Source organism: Perca fluviatilis, chromosome 14 (assembly GCF_010015445.1).
Source record: "Perca fluviatilis chromosome 14, GENO_Pfluv_1.0, whole genome shotgun sequence".
Classification (NCBI taxonomy): Eukaryota; Metazoa; Chordata; class Actinopteri; order Perciformes; family Percidae; genus Perca; species Perca fluviatilis.
Genome location: NC_053125.1, coordinates 9,204,928 through 9,225,328, shown reverse-complemented (window position 1 = coordinate 9,225,328; position 20,401 = coordinate 9,204,928). Strand labels below are relative to the sequence as shown.

General features: G+C 43.6%; 1 protein-coding gene across 2 annotated transcripts in view; it reads left to right on the top strand.

The window, feature by feature from the left end:
- Positions 1 to 20,105, top strand: part of fgf11a (fibroblast growth factor 11a) — a 148,545-nt gene extending 128,440 nt beyond the window's left edge. For both annotated transcript variants that reach the window (XM_039822932.1, XM_039822930.1), the window contains 2 exons: positions 16,360 to 16,558; positions 17,797 to 20,105. In XM_039822932.1, coding sequence (XP_039678866.1) covers positions 16,360 to 16,558; positions 17,797 to 17,936 — 339 coding nt within the window. In that variant the 3' untranslated portion in view covers positions 17,937 to 20,105. The remainder of the gene's footprint in view (positions 1 to 16,359; positions 16,559 to 17,796) is intronic.
- Positions 20,106 to 20,401: the final 296 nt, after the last annotated feature.

The window sequence follows — 20,401 nt, the reverse complement described above, 5'->3', positions numbered from 1 at the left end:
AATCCCTGCAGTTGACCAACAGCGAGCCGTCCTGACGGTGCTGACCTTTTGTGGAAATGGGGAGCACAATATTGAGGACGCTAACGTTTCATTGAAGGTCATTATCAGCGTTGCGCCATCCGCTGTTATGTAAGCGTCCTCTCTGAGAGCATAAACTGCTTCTTTAAAAGAGGAAAGGTTTACGCAGACAGTTACGAGACGAGAGTTGATGGGACTAATGTGTATTTTGAGCGGAGCTAATAAGCCAACTGTTAACAAGCCTGTTAGCCTGGTCAGCTTTTTTTTGTCCTTCAGTAAAACCTTTCATTGGATTAAATAATGGACAATCCCAAGAACAAAATGTCAGGGGGGTAGTACACAGTAAGTGCAGAGCAAATAGAAAGAACCCCGGGAAGCTGTTGTGACTGAATAGTGCTAGCATGTCCCGGCTGGCTATAGCAGTTAGGTTACCAGTGGTCTGGATCGACGAGAGCATTTTTCCAGGATAATCGCCGGATGTCCCTCGCCTTTGAGCTACACCCTAACCCTAACCTTAACCCAATGCCAAGTTTTGAATAAAATTTGGATAGTTCAACAAGGCACGCTGCTTAGTTCTTTCGGGGAATGATTGTAAAGATTTACAAAGAATATTTTTACGGCATTTACTCTCTAACTGGGACGTTTTGGGACCGATCGGTGGGTATTGATGTGGACGAAGTAACGTCACACAGTTGAAAGCAAATTCCGTTTAACCACGTATCCAGCTAATTTATATAGCTCACGTTACTGTATTGTGTGAACACTTAACTTCATTTTATATCATATGTGGCTTTTTGTTTTATCGGGGTGCAAATGTTCCACCAAAACAAGTTCCTTCCCGAGACTATTTTGCAGAGTCATTGTCGCTGCCACCGGAGCTTAGCGCCGCCCAAGACTATTGTAATTGGATTGAAGAAATGCAGCCAGACCTTACTCCGCAGCGCTGTGAAGTAAGGTTTTGGCAATGCGAGACTAGCTTCCCAGCAACGGTAGTTAACCAACTACTTCAGCAAGTAGTCCCTACGTCACCAAACTTCTAGAACCAAATATTTCCCTGATTATCTTACTCTACCATGTATTAGGCTACATTTACATCGCTACGTTTTGGTACAAAAACAAATATCTTTTGCTACGTTTACACCTCGCATTCCCACTGCTCTGGCGTATCGGAGCCCCTAAACCGGAGACATTTGAAAACACTTTGGAATCTGCGGGGTCGTGTTGCAACCCCGCAACGGCCGCAAACGGAGACCTTTGGCGACACTGACCCCAACGTTTCCCTGCCTGGTTGGCTCACGACGTCTCGTTCTCTATGACTAAGCTAGTACCATTACCATGGCAACTACCAGTAAAGGGCTGAGTAGACATGCTGCCTCCTGTTTACCCCAGCGTGTGCATGCCCAGTATACGAGAATGTTGATGAGATATGTGGTATTGGGTGTGTTAGTTTAAACGGAGATTAGTTCTTCTAGTGGAGCTAAAAAACACTTGTGTGCGCGGAGATCGTAGCCTTAATCTACCGGTTCTCCCTGCCTCTAATGTGCTTGTCGTTCAGTCTTTCTTCCTCCCCTCCCCTCCCGTTCTCTGCACTGTTTGTGGCCTCTTCTCAGCTCCCCACTGGGGACTCCTTTAGAGAGGCACCGGCCGCTAAATAGGGAACACCTCTGCTCACATGAGCAACCTCCGAGAGGAGGGGAAGAGGGAACAAGGGAAGGGAGAAGTGAGAAAGGAAGGACAGGGGAATTGGCGAAGCAAGATGTGGGGCATCGTGAAGGATGAGGAGGTGGAGGCGGAAGTGAAGTGAGACAGGATTTCATATCCACTTTTAAATGCCGCAGCTATGGCCAGAGCCAACGCAGGAGCCTTGCTAACAGTTTGACAAGAGTTACGGCCGTCCCCATGAGCTGAGGGAGGCAATCCCCGTTCTGCATTCTGATCAGTATTAACCATCCATAAAAAACACACACACACACACACACACACACACACACACACACACACACACACACACACACACACACACAGGGTGAATACACACACAAAGACAGGGATGCACAAACACGTGTATGCATAGACACATTTTATATGATCATTTATAGGAAAGCAAACATAAATGGGTAGAAAAGGATACAGTACACACACTTTTTATTGTACATTTTTGCCTGACTGGAGTTCTTTATACGTTTCATGCTGTGCCATTTTGCTGCCATGTCTTACAAAGCCAGTTATTTGGGATGGATGGTCTGTGGTGATAAAGAGAGTTGCCGCATCCATCATCATAACAGCGAGCAGTTCCTTTCTCTGTGGAGACTGGCAAAGAGAAGTCGTGTGTGTGTGTGTGTGTGTGTGTGTGTGTGTGTGTGTGTGTGTGTGTGTGTGTGTGTGTGTGTGTGTGTACAGTATGGGGATGGTCTCTTCAAGACATTTAGTTCACTGGTTTTTCTGCAGAGCTATTGTGAAGAGTAGGTCACTGGATTCATGCAGGGCTAAGGAAAAAAGTAAAAAAAAAAAAGTTAACTTCTGAAAACAGACAACAAAATCACGCTCTTTGGAGTTTTGTTCGTGTCGATCTGAACGTTTTCCATCCTCATATCTTAACTACAGAATGTAATGGTCGCAATTATGGACATAACGGTTGGGTTTTACCTTGACGTTGTGAAAATGATTTTTTATATATTTATTTAGGCACCACAACTACTTAGTTAAGTTTAGAAAAAACATTGTGGTTTGGGTTAAAGTCAGGCGTTACTTCACTTCCGCACTTGACGCTGAACTTTGTTTGTTCCATAAAGTTTAAAAAAAACTTTGCTCCCGTCATAATTACTTCGGCCACTAGAAAGCGCCGCCACTATAAACATGAAGAGGAGCTGTAATTGCTGCTTGAACAAACAACCTATGGGAGCGTTTTTCAGGGGGAGGACAGTCTCTGTCCACCTGATGAATGTAAGTCCAATATTCACTCTATTTTAGCTCTGTTTTGGTCTCCATCAACTCCTGATGAAAATATGTGGCTCTGCAGCTGCTAAATGCTCCGCTATCTTTGTCTTTCGCCTTACTCTGCCTTTTGGTGCTGGCCAGATTACGTGCAGTTGGGCGCTGTAAAACCTAAATAATGACCTGAAAGATGCTACAAAAGCTCTGTAAAGCTGAGAGGAACTGCAGAGTAAGGAGTATATCTACTGTATAATTAGACATATTAGGAAGTAAAGGTAATGACATGACGTGTAAGTTATTTAGCCAAAAATTCCAGCTGGCTACAGAGAGAGAGTGCAGCCTGGATAGCTCCATAATGCCAAAAACACACCAAGCAGCGGCAAAGTGGAGCTCGCAGTGATAATCGAATGTTTTTGGGAGGCGTGTTCATGTGTTTCAGGCGAGGGAGAAATTCTTTGTAAACATAAGTCAAAATGTCACAAGAGTCACAGGACTCTGTTATTGATTGGCTGCAGGTATTCTCTGGCCGCACTTTGCCCCTCAAAGTTGAACTGTTCCCCTACTTTTACGTTTGGCCGAGCTCGGAGCGGCGGCCACAGCTTTCCACAGACATGCATGACAGCTCGCAGCCGGCCGCACTTTGCCACTGCTTTGTGTGTTTTTTTTTGCCAGTTTCTTGCTTCCTGCAGCAGGATCAGCACCTTGGAGAGCGCCACAGCACAGCCTTGAATAGTAGTGTGCCAAAACGATTATATTTAAAGATTAGATTAATATGTTATTGCATTTTGTGTATGCTTGCTGCCTACCAAGTATGTTAGCTCATGCATTCTCTTCCTCGTAATGCTTTTTTTTGGAATATTTTGTCTTCTTCCTTTCCTTTTGCATTTCTGATAGTCAAAAGCTGCACTTGGTACCTTTTAAGTTCAGCTAAATGCTTTCTTCCATCCTGTAGTAGTCAATTGACACAACATGAACAGTTAATATTTCTATAATTAAATAAGATCACTTCTATATATATATATATATATATATATATATATATATATATATATATATATATATATATATATTAATAAAAGTGGCTCCCATTAGCACGATATAGGGGTAACTGTAAGTTTGGGCTGCATGTCTGACAGTTTGGCTTTAATGCAGCTTCTTATGCAGAAATCATTACTGTAGGTACCACTTTTCCTCATTCCAAACCCCCCTCCCACCCCACCCCACACACACACACACACACACACACACACACACACACATGACAGGTGGCAGACTGGCAATTAGTCAGGTCCCTCAACACAACTTTTCAACAAGGTCTTCTTACAGTATGACCTGAGAGGACCGAGCTGCCAACACACACACACACACACACACACACACACACACACACTGCCTCCACCTCCTCTCCTCTGACCTTCCTTACCTGCCCATCGAATCAGAAACCGCTTGTCTTTTTTTCTTTGAGTCAGCACTCTTATTTCCTTTCCTCTCCTTCATTTCCTTTCTCTTTCTCTCCCTCTTTCACACTCTGATCGACCCCTCCACACACACACACACACACACACACACACACACACACACACACACAGACACACACAGACACACACACCCCTTGTCACACTCACACAACACACATACACACACAGACACACACAGCTTCCTCCTCTGATGTAGCAGTAACGTGGCCCGTAGGAAGGAGATGGGAGGTAATGTGAAGGATGGGGGTAGATGGAGAAGATGCTGAGAGAAAGAGGGGATGAGAAAAAAGAGAGAAAGTAAATGAAGACAAGAGAGGAGTGGACAAGGAGAGTTTGAAAAAAAAAAAGCAGAGTAGAGGTAAGGCAGGTTATCTCTGGTTCCCTTTGGAAAATCCCCAAACGCACAGCGAGAGTCTGGCAGTCAAGGTGAGCAGCAGAGGACATCCCTCTCTCCCTCCCTCCCTCCCTCTCTGCTTCCTCCCCCCCTCTCTGCTTCCTCCCCCTTGTGCACCCGCCTGCACCCTCTCCAGCTGTTCTCATTACAGTTTGCGTGTGTGTTTCTGCTTTTTCACCTCCACTCATTTGTACGCGTGTGAGTTTGTGTCAGTTAAGCCCAGTTCAGACCAAAGACGTAAAATAGAAAGCCACACTGTTGAGCGCTGCTCCCTGTGCTCCATGGATGTAACACAACAAGCACCTGGTTTAGGTTTACGGTAACCGCTGCGGAAAATTAAATTAGCGCATGTTAAATTTCGAAACCAACGATCGGATTTGATTCCAATTTTAAAAAAAGAAAAGAAAAAAAAACAAGTTTCTCCATGCCCAATCCTAGTCAGAGGGTTGTGCGTGAGTCTTAGTTTATTCGTTCTTTTGTGCAGTCAGATTTTATCCACCATGTCTGTTTTTGGATGTATCTTTAAACTTGCTTGTGTGTGTGTGTGTGTGTGTGTGTGTGTGTGTGTGTGTGTGTGTGTGTGTGTGTGTGTGTGTGTGTGTGTGTGTAAGATGCCATTTAGTCTGTGTGTGTGTCAGAGCTCTGGTCGAGCTCCAGCCCTCCTCAGGGCGTCCCTGTAAATGCCAGAATGTTGGCACAGATGAGGACCCCTCTCCGTCTGAACTGCTAAAAACTTTGTTCTCTTCTCTGCCGGTCAGCAACTCGTAGACACTCACGAGAGTTCACCAGAGCGCCGAGAGGCCGAGAGGTGGAATCTCTGACAGAGAAAAAGACCTTTCAAGCCAGCGGTTAGGTTGCTGTGAGGTCTTTGCTGTGATTCGATGGTGAGCTGGGAGAAATGTCACATTGTTCCAAAATCACTGCTTCCTTGAGAAGGACTATGCCATTTTGTGAGTCGAATTTGGAACATTTTTTCAAGCCTAGATTACAGTGTGCATTTGACATTATATCCCGTGTTTAAAAATATCAAAATACTGTGCCGGTTTCAAGCTGGAGTTTCCCTAGATGATGCTCTGTCTGCTAGCTATGACCGCTCATGCTAACTCTTCTTAACTCAGCAGCAGTAGACCAAACAATTCCACCCTAAGGTTTGTACATTTGGGAGGGGGGGGGTTTGAGCATTTTAAAGCTGCTATAATCAATATTTTTATGTTTAGAATGGATCAAATGTCTATGTGCACATGAGGAGCCCATACAGAATTAGCACCCAACTCTGCAGTTCCCATTTTAGCGTCTTTCAGCTCTTTGTTTCTGCTTTATGACCCCCATATTTCTTTTCTCATCAGCCTTGGTTTCAAAAGCAGCAAAATAAAACAAAAAACCCAAAAGCTGTAGAGCAGAGGTTCTCAGTTTAGAAGAAAGAGAAAGGGACCCCCTCGTGTGTGTCCCTTGGAATAATTTGACGTGGCCCGTTTGTACACTTTTCTCGTCCTAATTATGTGAAAGAACAACAAGAGAAAAGTATTAGAAGGAGATTAGACCTGGATTAAACACGTTTGCTGATTCTAAGAGTTATAGATTTGTTAGATAAGAACGTAGTCTATGAACTATTATAGATTTCATAATAAAAATTATCCGTTATTTTTGTGACTCTGAATTCCGTTGTACTTCTATGTAGTGATATACAGTAGGTCTTGCATTTCATTCATAAAGGTCTTAAAAAGTCTTAAATTTGACTTGTCGAAGCCTGCAAAAACCCTTAATATGATCTCATAGAGAATAACTCAAAATACAAGGCATTTCAAAGTAAGATGAGTGATTAAAGACATTTGTGCTTATCTATAGAAATATCTTGAATTTTGATTTTCTTTTATTTAATCCAGCAACATTATCTACTTAACTGCTATGTAATTATTTCACAAAAGAATTGTGTTATAGGTATAATCTCTTATATAACTGTACAAAAAAGGGTTACCAACCCCCGAAATTCTAAACTGGATTAGAGCCTGCTAACTCCCAACATGATCACCCACACACACAACCGCTACATTGAAGGTATCTTTTTTTTTTCTGACGCTCTTAATCGGTTATTATTACAAACAGCAATACATCTCAAATATGCTCAGCTCTGTTCTTTACATCAAACTCTACATATATGTGCAATATGTTGAGTCAAAGACACAAATCTATTAAAATGTGCCTGCTATGAACTACAATCGTTGGCCCTTGTCAGTTCTTTGCAGCGTGCTATCCCACAGTAATACAGCACACTCACACACAGCCAGAGTAAGGATGACACATCTCTTTTTTCAGAGTGAAGCATTTGCTAACAGCACTGCTTACAAGTTGTAGTGCGAGTCAGCCAGACAAATGTTGCTTTTCAGACGCTTTGCTGCTGCGACTATTGGACTTGACAGAGCTTGTTTTTCACTTAATGCGTGCAGATGTTTTTCTAACACTTGAAATGGCTATAGGTTATCCACCCGAGATAACAATGCTTTTGTAATAGTTTTTTTTTTACGTAGACTGTTTCTGAGTTTCCTTCCTTTAGTGCTGAGTGATGGTTTCTACTAGGACTGGGTATCGCCAATGATTTCCCCATTTGATTACATTTCTGATTCAATTCTGTATCTATTCGAGTAGGGACATTTCACTTACAATGCCAATTGTTGGATATAAAAGAGGATTCTCAGAGAACCTATGCTGTAAATTGTACAAACAAGAAGATACCCTGAAATAATTTTCTATAATGCACCAGGTTGATAGCCTGACAAGCCAGACCCACATCAAGATGTAGGGTCTGGGAACTCCCCATTGGCAGGGCTCAATCCAAGGGGCGGGATAAACAATTGTCTTCGACATTCCCTCTGAATGCAATAGGATAGCGCTACAACACAATGTGATTGGCCCAGCCAGAGTTTGGTTTTTCCAGCTCGCAAGCCAACGGAGAGCTGCTAGACCCCCCCTGGCTGCAAATTACATTTGCTGCCGCTAGGGTGCGTCTAGATTTCTAGGCTACCAGGTTGATGTTTACATTAAGGATTGACACCCCAAAAAAGTATGTTTAAAGTACTTTTTACTTATACATCCGTGGTGAAAAGGCATACACTAAAACATCACTTTCTGGATTGTATGGATCAGATCACTCAAACAAAGTGATTATTGATCTTATTTGGCTATTATTAAAGAGATCATTATTTTAACCCGGTCCTAGTTTCTTCTAGGTTTGGGTACCGAGACCCGGTTCTAACCCGGACCGAATAGCAACGCAGATTTTGGTGCCTCATTTCGGTGACACTGAAATGCCTGCACATCTCTCTGATGCTCCGAAACGGTCGTTACAGGCAACAGAATCATCGCTGCACGTGATGCTAGTTAACACTACACTTGGCAGCAGGTAACGTTAGCCTACCGTTAGCTAGCAGCTGGATTAAACACGGTTACAGTGCTGACAGCTAAAGGGTGTAAAGTGTGACTGTAATTTACTGGAGAGGATTCCAACAGCGGGACGTAACAAAGAAACAACACAGACAGTGCGTTCACTTGAAACAGGTAGCCTAAGCCTCGTGGTGCATTCAAAGTTATTGTAAAATACCCTTTTCCCATCTAGTGGTTGTTTTTGTCGTTTACCAGCAATTTCACGTTACTGGTGAAATAAGTTCTTGTAATAAGTTGTTGTTATTACATTTTTAATCAATCATTTAATCTTGATCATATGGCCTTAGCAATAAACAAGCTGTTTTTAAATGTTTTGTGCTCCTTTTCTTCTTTTTTTTTTTAAATATATATTTCTTTTTCTTTTTAAAAGCATCTGTTCAGGCTTCGTTTAGGCACTGTCACCGTTTTAAAAGTAATATTTTAGCACCGGTATCGGAAAAAACCCAAACAATACCCAACCCTAGTTTCTACAAAGCATTTGAAAGAGCAGTGCTGATGGCAACACAGCGGGGCTACATGTTGTACATAAATTAACGCATGATAATTACTCCTATCTTTAGACAATTATTTTGCAAGCTCCTGTGCTGCTTCCCTCAGCTGTTTGTCCTCAATTAAAGTTGTTTTTTTGTCTGCTCATTTGCTCAGATAATAATCAGAGTTGCTGCTAAACAAGCTTGTGTAAGCCTAACCTTGCTCTGTGTTCTTTTAGTGCTGATTCTTATCCTTCTGACAAGAGTCGCATCTGCAGGTAAATATTTCATCATTCACTATACAGGGACAGCAAAAGGCCCCCACTTTATTTCAAGGTTATCCTCAGCCAAAATCCTGTATTCCCACTAGAGCTGGGCAATATATCGATATCATATCGATATCGTGATATGAGACTAGATATCGTCTTAGATTTTGGAAATCACAATATGGCATAAGTCTTGTCTTTTCCTGGTTTTAAAGGGTGCATTACAGTACCAGACTGTTGTAACTGTTCTATTATTTGCCTTTAGCCACTTAGTCATTATATAGTCAACACTACAATATCGTTGCGTTATCGATATTGAGGTATTTGGTCAAAAATATCGTGATATTTGATTTTCTCCATATCTCCCAGCCCTAATTCCCACTGCTCCATAGTCTTTTCAATAGCTTCATGATTAAACACAAAGTAGCACTGAAGCATAACCTCGTATTGCACTGCTATTGACTCATCTCAGATCGTCAGATGTTCTCAATGTAAAGTTATGATAGAAAATGCTTTACGTATAATTGCGTCATACACAAACTCTCTTCTCGGGGCCATTGAAGGGGTTTTCCTGTGCCGTGTCACAAACTCCCAAACCCCACTGAATCAAGGGGCTTTTTTTTGGATGAAAGAAAAACAGCTCTCAGTTCATCATCAATCAAGTATGTTTTTTTTTTACAACCCGAGCCATCCCTCAAAAAAGGAAATGTTTCCCCGCAGGATATTTTAATGACAGTTTCTTCTTTTTTGGGGGGGATTGTGAGATGAAGAGACAGGAGGGACAGGACAGAGACAGCGGGGCTGGAGATGGGATCTGACAGACGGCCGCTTGACTCACTCGTTGTGAAGCAAACTTGACCTGTTGGCCTTTATCATGACATGACCCTCATCCCCCATGCAACAAAGACACAGGATTGCTTGTACAAACTTTTTCTTGAAAATAACTGCGTGTTAATCACTGCTCAGGAACACGCATTTCATAGGTTTCCTCCCCTTCCCCCCCCCATCTTCACACGCGCACCATCGTGCACAGCTCTCCCTTGTGGGGGGAGGGGCTTAGGAGACCGTTTGGGCTTTAGCGGAAAGGGGAGGAGGGACTGAGAAGTTGTCGATGTTAAAATGTTTTGGCTAAGTCCTGGATCTTCACAATCCTACCTACGGCACCTTTAAGTGGAATGAAGTGAAATGAAGTGCGATATTCCCCTCTAAAATGTGATGGAGGACGACTGTAATGATTCAGTCACAGAAAAATAACATACAAAAAGTTGAAGCTGCAGTGAGTAGGAAGCAAAAAAAAAAAAGAAAAACGGCAAAATTTGAAGTAGAGTAAGACCTCTCCCTGCAGCTCTCCCTCTCCCCTCTTTGTTACACGGGCAATACATACACATACATGCACAGAACAGCCAAAAGGATCTCTCTCTCTCTCTCTCTCTCTCTCTCTCTCTCTCTCTCTCTCTCTGAAATGACCTGTGATTGGCCAAAGTCTCCCATCACAGGCTAGATTTTGTAAAGCCTGAAAACAGAGCCAAAGGGTGGTGCAGAAGTTTTCTCTCAGACCACTTGAATCTCAATATGCTGAAAGATTTATTATAGAATTTTGGACCAAACAATGACAAAAACAAACTGCCTACCACATCTTTAAGTTTATTTAAAAATATTATTTTATTTTTTTAAAGGAATCATTGTCAAATATGTATGTAAATTGACTACAAACAAATTAATCTATTTAAATAAAGTAAAATGGCATTACATTTGGTGAGGGTGCGTCATCGTTTTTTGTGGTGGACTTGAAACACAAAGATTGGACTTGGGACTTGGGACTTGTTGGTCTTGACAATGGATCTCCCTGTCCTAAATTGGGACTCGGCTGAGGACTTCATAACACAGACATTGTCCCACGCTTAGTGGGCCTATCTGTCCGATCCATCATAAACATTGGCGCCGGCCTGCAAAAGCCCATTTTTGCTTGAATGGAGGCCATCCATCCTCCCAGTGTGCATTTGGTGGCCGGTACATCTGTGACAGGAGAGCCAGTATTGATCCGTTGTAGTTGCTGACACATGTTACCGCAGACATCATTTACAGAGAGCTGTGAAAACACAACACATCTCTAATGCCTTTCCCTTGTCGTGTACAGTGAGCACACATAACAGGCCCCGGTCATACGTGGGCCCTATCGACACGCGGTAAAATACGTTTGTCCTCTGGGATGCGGTCGATAAGTGCCGGCGACTGAAAGCGGGTGGATCAACCTGTGGTTTGCTCGATCGCGGCGTGTAAATCGTTTTTACGTTCTTCACGCCCGGTTGTGTCGCCGCATCGCGCGTCCAATCAAAGACTAATCCGGGCTTTTTTTTTTCTTTCTTCTCTGGACTAATGCCTATTGACTTTTCACATTGAATCAATTCCCCAGCTGAGCGCACGGGGGGGTGGGATCAATGGTTAATGGCAGCCTGCGAAACGGGGCGGAATGATATCTTTAGGTGTACATTGATGGAAATGAGACGAGAGGGGGGGGTGGGGGGGGTGGGGGGTCATTACTGGAGAATAATCCTACTGTACTTTCTCTCCGTCTCCTTCCTCGCCTCTCATGCTGTCTTTTTCGCCATTTCATTCTTCTCTCCTCTTTCTCTCGTTTCGTCCTGTCCCCTCTCTTCTGTCTGTGGGGGGTGAGCGATGACGGGAGGCAACCAGTCCATCCGTCACTGTTGGTGTGTGTGTGTGTGTGTGTGTGTGTGTGTGTCATCTGGCGCCGGGTGGCCTCCCACCGATGTAAGAGGGATCCGTCATGTCTCTCTGTCACAACAGCAGACACGCATGAGTGGATGTACAAACACACACACACAATCTTCTTGCCTCCTCTAAAAGGATCTGTGTGTTTTTCGAGAGGATTTCTTTGTAAATTTAAGTGTTTGCTTATGGATATTTTTTCACTGGCCATGACTTTATCTGAATAGTCAGCAATTCTGTGAAATCAACACCTACATATCTTCCTAAAGTCAGTTAAAAACAGCTTTTAGGCCCTGGAGTTGTACAAGCAAGCAATGATATCATACTGCGATTTTTTGCTTGTTTGTTTATATCCGTCTGCATCCTATTTCGTAGAATGCGACATGATGGGACGTTTCAGCAAATTCTGCCTAAAATATTTAGAAAAACAAAACCACACACGGGGTATGGTGCATAAATAGCAGCACAGAAAGAAATCCATGTGTGGAGTCGTAGCTGCTCTGAGACCTCGAGTGGTTTTAGCGTGCTAAGAGAGGCCCTTCGGGGACAGCTGAGCATTATGGAGTGGCAAGTAGACACAGAGTTCATTTTGTGCAGCAACAGCAGCATGACCAGGAGACAGGAGCTCCGGGCCAGACCGCCTGTGTGTTTGGAGCAGCCCCTGCTGGACACAAGAGGAACCGCAGCGGTGAGAATTAAGTCTGGCTTGTCTTTCAGATGAGGGGGAGTGAGAGCTATTGGACTCAGTTGACAGTAGTGGAAGAAGTATCCAGGGCCGTGGCACAAAATTCTGGGCGCTGTAGAAAGGCATTTTCTATCCCGCATCCACAGCTATTCATTCTAGCATCTTTTTGGGACCTGGGTAATCAGTCCCCTTTTCCCCCACCAGTCCGACGCCCCTGGAAGTATCCGTTGTTTAAGTGCTTTTACAAGTAAAAGTCCTGCGTTGAAAATGTTACTTAATTGAAAGTATGTAAGTATGATCAGGGAAATGTACTTAAAGTATTAAAAGTGAAAGTACTCTATGCAGAAAAATACCGCACATTTTCGAAAGTGGAAAGGATCCAAACAGGGTGAGGGGGTTAGGGGTTAATCATTTCAGCTGGACTTGTAGGCCTGTATATTGTTGGGTAGTTTAATTTATAATAAAACCATCATATTTTATAAACTACATGTGTTTTGTGTGCAACAATCTTAATTTGTAAAGGAACTGGTCAGCTGTCGGATGAATGCACACTGTTTTTCTTTCGGTGGAGCTCTGCATCTTGTTAGTTGGACGTGAAGAGGCGTAAGGAAGCCCTGTTCTCAGTTTGCCATCGAGAGGAAGCGATCAAATCAGCCAAGAGTAAACGCTCTGCAGACAGATGTGCGTCCGTCGCCTGTGCGTCTGCTGTGTGTGAATAATGGCTCTCTATAAATGACTGCTTAATAGTGTGTTATCCTATTAAGCTGCAGCGCTTGATGGCACCCCACGAGTTTGTGTGTTTGGGACCAAGTACATGTGGTTGGCTTCGGGCCAGGACAAAAGATGGGAGATGGGACTGATTGAATTAAAATACATTTAGATATGTGACGGTTACAGAGAAATACTTTGCACTATCTGCAACGTGAGACAGGTGGGGGACAAGCAGGTCAAAAGTTGCAAAGAAACTCACGCACACTGTCTAACTGTCTAACAGAAAATAAATAAAAGTGAAATAGTCGGCAACGTTTCTGTACTAGACCGTCTTCAGGCAATATGTGACGGTTGAAAGTCCCTACAAAGTTTTTTTTATATATTTAAAAATGCCAGATGAAAAAAAAGTATAACACTGAAAGGTTTTGGACAAAAAAAAAAAAAGAAATGAAGTCCCTGCATGCTTGCAGAGGTGAGTGTGCTTGAGTCTTTCTGTTTCCCTGCTGGGGGATTCTGTCCGTGTAGCACCACGCTAAGCATTACGCAGAGTTAAAATACATGAAATATTAAAGGTGTATTTTACAAGGAGAAATGATAAATGAACAATTCTCTGAAAACGGAGCAGATTTGTGCTCATGTTTGTTCCTTGCCTTCTTATGTTTTAGCATTTAAAGTGCCCATATTATGAAAAACTCACTTTTTCTGGGATTTGGGGTGTTACTTTGTGTCTCTGGTGCTTCCACACGCATACAAACTTTAAAAAAAAAAATCCATCCATGCTGTTTTGAGTGAGTTTCTGAAGTGTCCTGCCTTCTGCCTTCAAAATCTGCACGGCTTTTTACGTCATTAGTCGAAACAAGCTGGCTAACCGCAACCATTGGCATGCTAGCGCTAGCATGCTACCTCGTTCTCCATGCCAAAGCACTGCTACAACACACCAAGTTCACCATAATCTACAAAAGAACTACTTAACATGTGCGCCCTCGTTCAGAAGAAGTCTCCCAGCTAATCCTGCCTTGTAACTGACCGAAGTTGAAGAAACAGGCTTAATTTTACCGTCTATGGAGCTAGCTAGCTGACATGATCTACATCTGAGCTACCGCACATGTGCGAGTGCAATCAAAGATGGTACAGAAGAAAAGATGTCTCCCTCTGTAGCTAAAACAGAGACCTGAACACAAAGTGAAAAGAGGAGCTGCAGCAATGTGCACAAAAATGTGGTGCTTTTTGAAAATTAAAAGTAAACCTATTCTGGTACAACCTTAAAATACAATTATGAACCTGAAAGTGAGCATAATATGGTCACTTTAAGGCTTAAACATGGATTTGAAAAGCGATTACGTCCACCATCTTTTCTCAGCCGGGGCAACAAGCGTTGTAATATTGTATTGCATTGAGTTCTGTTACTTGGATGTAGTTTAAGGAGAGCGAATCTGCTCAACCTCTGTGTGGGCAAGTGTTATGTCTTTGCATTTGTTTGCTGTCAACACTGTAGACACTTGAGATGAGATGAGGACACAGCTCGGCTAAAGACACAATAGGTGACTTCAGCCTTGATTTCAAAGAAGTGAGGGTCGCGGCGGACCTGCAGATTTCTGGGAGTTAATTCCACATATGTGGTGCCAAAAAAACAACAACAGAATGCTGCTTTTCCATGTTTAATTCTGACTCTGGGGACAGAAAGCACAAAATCTCTAGAACAAAAACACGACGACTGGTAATTTTAATTTGCATCTACAAACAAAAAAATATAGAATCAGAAAGGGGTTTATTGCCAATGGTGCATACATACAGTAAACGAACATATTGAACAATGATATGAAATAAACAAATACACAAAGAAATACAAAATAGATCGGAATCCTGGCTGTGATGAAACATCAGGTTCATTTTCGTATCCAATTTCTCTGAAACGTAGAGGAGTAAAGTCTAAATTCTTATTAAATGAAGATTCTCACGTCAAGTACAAGTACCTCAAAATTGTACTGAAGTCCTTGAGTGAATGTACTTAGTTACTTTCCACAGCTGCTCCACTGGTCCTGCCAATGTGACCTCTTTTTTTAGGCTGTGAAAGCACACACAAACATGACCTTTGCCATATATGATCTGTTCCAGTAGGAAACTGTGGAAATGTCCTTCCAAAATGTTGGAACACACACACACACACACACACACACACACACACACACCACACACACACACACACACACACACACACACTGCAGTGCAAACACGGTTAATGATAGCAATCTGTTATTACACCTTCCGAGAGACTCCAGACCTTTGGATTTCACTCTGTGCTATTAGAGCTAAGTTAATGGGTGGGCGAGGAAATGAACGGCTGCCTAAGTGAATGGATGTGTAATTAAAGAATGGGGCGATACAGTCGATGTAATTAGCTTGTTTATGTGCGGTACAATGGATATAGGCAGACGTTAGGGCCCTGCGGTGGCAGACAAGCGGCGAGCGAAGACGGAGAGCATGGGGGAGGAGGAGTGGGTGAGAGGAATGGTGGGTGAGAAATGAGAGAGAGAGAGCAAACTCCTTATTCAGGCCTTTTCCGTCACATCAAGGCTCCAAATCAATCCTGCAAATTGGTTTGTTCCTCAACAAGGTTACCAAATGACGACGGGATGGGGGGAATGAAGTGGAGAAGGAGAGGCAGAATATGAGAGAGAGAGGGAATATGTGAGAGCGGTAACGAGAGGGAGATAGAGGGAGGAGGGTGGGGGATGTCCCGGACTGGTGTTGACGTACTAATGCAGTGCTTGGTGTGTGTGTGTGTGTGTGTGGGTGGGTGGGTGGGCGCTGAAGGCCAACAGTTAAACCATAGAGGGGTGAAGGATCCGGGCGATTGTTGTTTGTTACAGGTAAACCGAAATCGGCTGAGTTATGGCATCCCATCTCACAAACCGCTTGGCAAACAGGCGTGTGCACATGTTGGGATGTGTGTGTGTGTGTGTGTGTGTGTGTGTGTGTGTGTGTGTGCGTGCAGTTTGTTAACGCAGCTGCAGCTGCTCCTGTAACCCTGTCTCGATGAAATGTGGGACCCATTTCCTCCCATTCCCAGCTGAGTCCAGTGGAATTGCAGAGTAAATATATAAATAATAGAACAGATAAAAAAAAAAAAAAATAGCAGACACACCAAATGTGTTATTCTTCTCCTCTGACCTGATGTGTGTGCGTCTCTCTCTCTCTCTCTCTCTCTCTCTCTGTGTGTTTGTGTGTCTTTCAGGAACACTTCACGCCCGAGTGTAAGTTTAAGGAGAGCGTGTTTGAGAACTACTACGTCACCTACTCCTCCATCCTGTACAGACAGACCCAGTCGGGTCGGGCGTGGTACATCGGCATCAACCGAGATGGACAGGTCATGAAAGGGAACCGTGTCAAGAAGACGAAGGGAGCAGCACACTTCCTGCCCAAACTCATTGAAGGTACTACAGATTGGTATATACTGTGCACGCTGTTCCAGAGTCAGGGACCAGTGAGTGTTCAGGGTTCCTGAGAGGTCTTAAAAGTGAAATTTCAAAATCAAAATTTTAGGCCTTGACAAGTCTCAAATTCGCTGAAGTGTTGCATTTCGTTGTACTTTTATGTTGTGATATAGGTCTTAAAGGTGAAGTAGGTAAGACTTCTAAAACTACCTTTCTGTCATATTTGCTGAAACTGACCCTATGTTCCAGTAAAACTACATGAAGCAGTCTTAAAAAGGTCTTAAAAAGTCTTAAATTTGACTTGGAGAAACCCGCAGAAACCCTGGTGTTGTCACCATCCTTCAAGAACGTAGAGATTAACGTTGGATGGTCAGTCAAGTATTCAGTCATCATTGTGTTATGGAATTAGCAAACAGACTTTGATTTAAGCGTCAAAGTTCAATATTGACATTGAAAATAGACATTGGAAATATAAGGCTGACAGAACAGTCCCATTTACCTCTAGAAAGGAATAAAGTGAGTGGACCTGGAGCTTTAATTGTTAGGTCAAAAGGCATTTACCTTTTATGTAATTTTTTGGAATAGCCTGTGGGCAAATAACCTTTTATTTTATTTTATTTTTTTTTTAACAGGCAAATAATACACAGAACACAGGGCAATATGATGGCATAACAAGATAACATCACAAAAGAAAGACAAAACCATTGGACAAAAAAAGAAAAAAAAAAATCATTAGGATCCTTTGAGTAATTTAAAGAACAATTGACATACCGGTACATTTAGGAACTGCAATTTACATGTGGGCAAATAACTTAAGGGTACTGAACATTGAGACAGACAAGACAGGGATATTCACATGCTCTTTATACATTACAGTTACTTGTTGACCGCTAAAAATACAGTACAGGGCGCCCGGATAGCTCAGTTGGTAGAGCGGGCGCCCATATATAAAGGTTTACTCCTCGACGCAGCGGGCCCGGGTTCGACTCCGACTTGCGGCCCTTTGCTGCACGTCACTCCCCCTTCTCTCTCCCCCCTTTCATGTCTTCAGCTGTCCTGTCAAATAAAGGCCTAAAATGCCCCCCAAAAAATCATCTTTAAAAATACAGTACAGTGCTGTATTATGTTATTTTATTATATTGATGTGTACTGTAAGTCACCTAAACTTTAGGTGACTACGTTATCGGTTAACAAGGTGTAAGTCTAACTCAACTATTTGCACCCTTCTCCCTCCCCAGTGGCCATGTACCGGGAGCCCTCTCTACACGACGTTGCCGAGCAGAGTCCGCCCAGGAAAACGCCCAAGACCTCCAGTGAGTCGCCCGTGCTCCAGAACGGCAAGAAGGTCCCAAAATCCAAAACCAAAACAACGTCCTAGCGCTTAGAGACGCAGGTGGGGAGGGGGGAGGGGGGGGGGGAGGAGAGGACTCGGCGGACACCTGAACACGGTTGTTAGGGCTACCCTATACTGGCGACACTGACCCCCTTGAGAACTATGCGTACCACAATGCAGTGGTGTAAAGTTGGAGGAAAAAAAAAAAGGAGCAGATCCGGGAAGAGTGAAGCTCACACACACACACACACACACACACACACACACACACACACACACCAGCCCATCCACCTTCTTATTGGATTGTGATTATCAAAGCCTGGGATATAAAAGCAATAACTCCACGAAGAGTATAGCATGTCAGCGCAGCGTGTTTGACCTGCTGGAAAGGAAGTCCCACACACACCCTCTGGCCATCTTCAGCGACATCCTTCCAGCCGACCACATGTCCTAGCAAAAAGTCTTCCTGGTTCTACCACCAACGGGTGCAACGGTCAACTCGGTCCCTCTGCAGCGCACGCTCTACAAATGGGGTTGGGTTTTTTTTTTCGTTTCCCCCACAGGGCTCCGTGCTAATGTTAGCCGCACACGAAGCCATGCTGAAGCGAGGCTGTCACAGAGACCCTTGCAGACTTTTTGTTCTGCAGCCATCTGCTCAGTCCACATCTTCTGTGTGTGTCAGCGACTTTGTGTGATGGCCTAGATACTTGTCAGCCCTGTGTGTGTGTGTGTGTTTGTGTGTGTGTGTGTGTGTGTGTGTGTGTGTGTGTGTGTGTGTGTGTGTTCGTTCGTGTTCCCTTCTTCTTCGATCCACCTTTGGTGCGATTTGATTAGTTTGCGACATGGACTCAATTTTCCACTCGGCAGCACAAGAAAACCCCTCCCGTCCTCCCTGGCTCTGTTAATGGAGTCTGGGGCTGATCAGAATCTTTCGACCCTTAAACGAGGGGCCAAGAGCTCCCTCGACACAATGCATAACCACACACACACACACACACACTCATTATTACACTGACATTTACGCACACACGCGAAGGTGTGTACGTAAATGCGCACACACTTTGGCATCCCGAGATCCATGAGCAACAACGGCAGAAAATGTCTCTCGCAACTTAACGCACTTAACATAATGACACACATTAACACACACACGCACACACACACTCGCAAATGCACACAGACACACACACACACACGCTGACGTGGTGGTGGTGAGTGTGTGTGCAGGTTGTGGGAGAGGATGAGGAAATCATCAGCGTGATGGGGTACTGATGGAGCCTGACGGTGTAGCTTGTGATTGCACTGCAAGAGCTGTTCTTACTGTGGCTGGCCAAGCATTGCACAAACCCCCCCAACCCCTAACCCCCGAGGCCCGCACATCATCTGTGGACCCTCTATCACTCAATGTGCTATTCTCGTCTAAAAACACAAAAAAACTCAAATTCTTTTTAATTGCTACCCCGTCGCTGTCCCCATGCCATAAATATTCCGTGTAATGTATGTACTTAAGACGGTTACCCTAGTGACATCACTTGAGTAATGTTGCGTTTGGATTGGAGACTTTGAAGTCTAACAGAAAAATGCAATGCAAACTGGAGGTGTGGAGTACAGCAACACAAAGGCCTAAAACTAAGCCCAAAACCTGGGGCCATACCGGCATCTTCGAGACACGACGTGACCCCCGCTGGTACTGCCAGTTGGGCACCCTAAAGCCGTGGCTTTGCTCGATTTAATTCACTAGTCCAGTGCCCGTTGGAAACGGGCCGATTGCTTGGCCTGTGGTGTTGCTTGCAGCTTTCTTAAGAACCGCTCATCGAGATTTTTACACTTGGCGCTGCGCAACACACCTGCCATGACATAGTTGCGTCACACGCCCAGGTAACGTAGCTGAGGTATTCATTCACAATGTACAGTTTAATAATAAATAAATAAAATGTATGAATAAAATATTATAAAGTACTATGAATTATATTACCAGCAATATCATCTATTTTTTTTTTTTTTTTTTTTTTTTGTTCCAGGCAATCCTCCTTTCCTCGGGCCAACATTAACCACAATGCAACTCGGCCACCGATCAGTTTAGTTGCAGATTCTGCTGTGTTAATGCTAGTAGAGCAGAGATGAGGAGCGGGCTGCGGAGGTTTAGTGACCTCCCTTCTTTCTGACTCCACACCCCCAGATTTCTTCCATTTAAAAAAAAAAAAAAAAAAAAAAGCCCCAACTGCCGACACGGACTCACGTGACATCACTTGAGGATATCATTCCGGCACAGCTCCTTCTGGAGCCACAAAAAGGCTTTATACAACTTTGTTTTAAACATATGCAGTCATACTCCCAATGGGATTCCTGTTTCAAATAAAAACCAAACATGAACCCAACCCAAGCTGAAACGCAACATTTCCCTGGGGTCGGTAGGCAAGAGTAAGGAAATGTAAATGGACTGTATTTATATAGCGCTTTTCTAGTCTGAACATCTACTCAAAGCGCTTCAACAGAGTACAGGAACCATT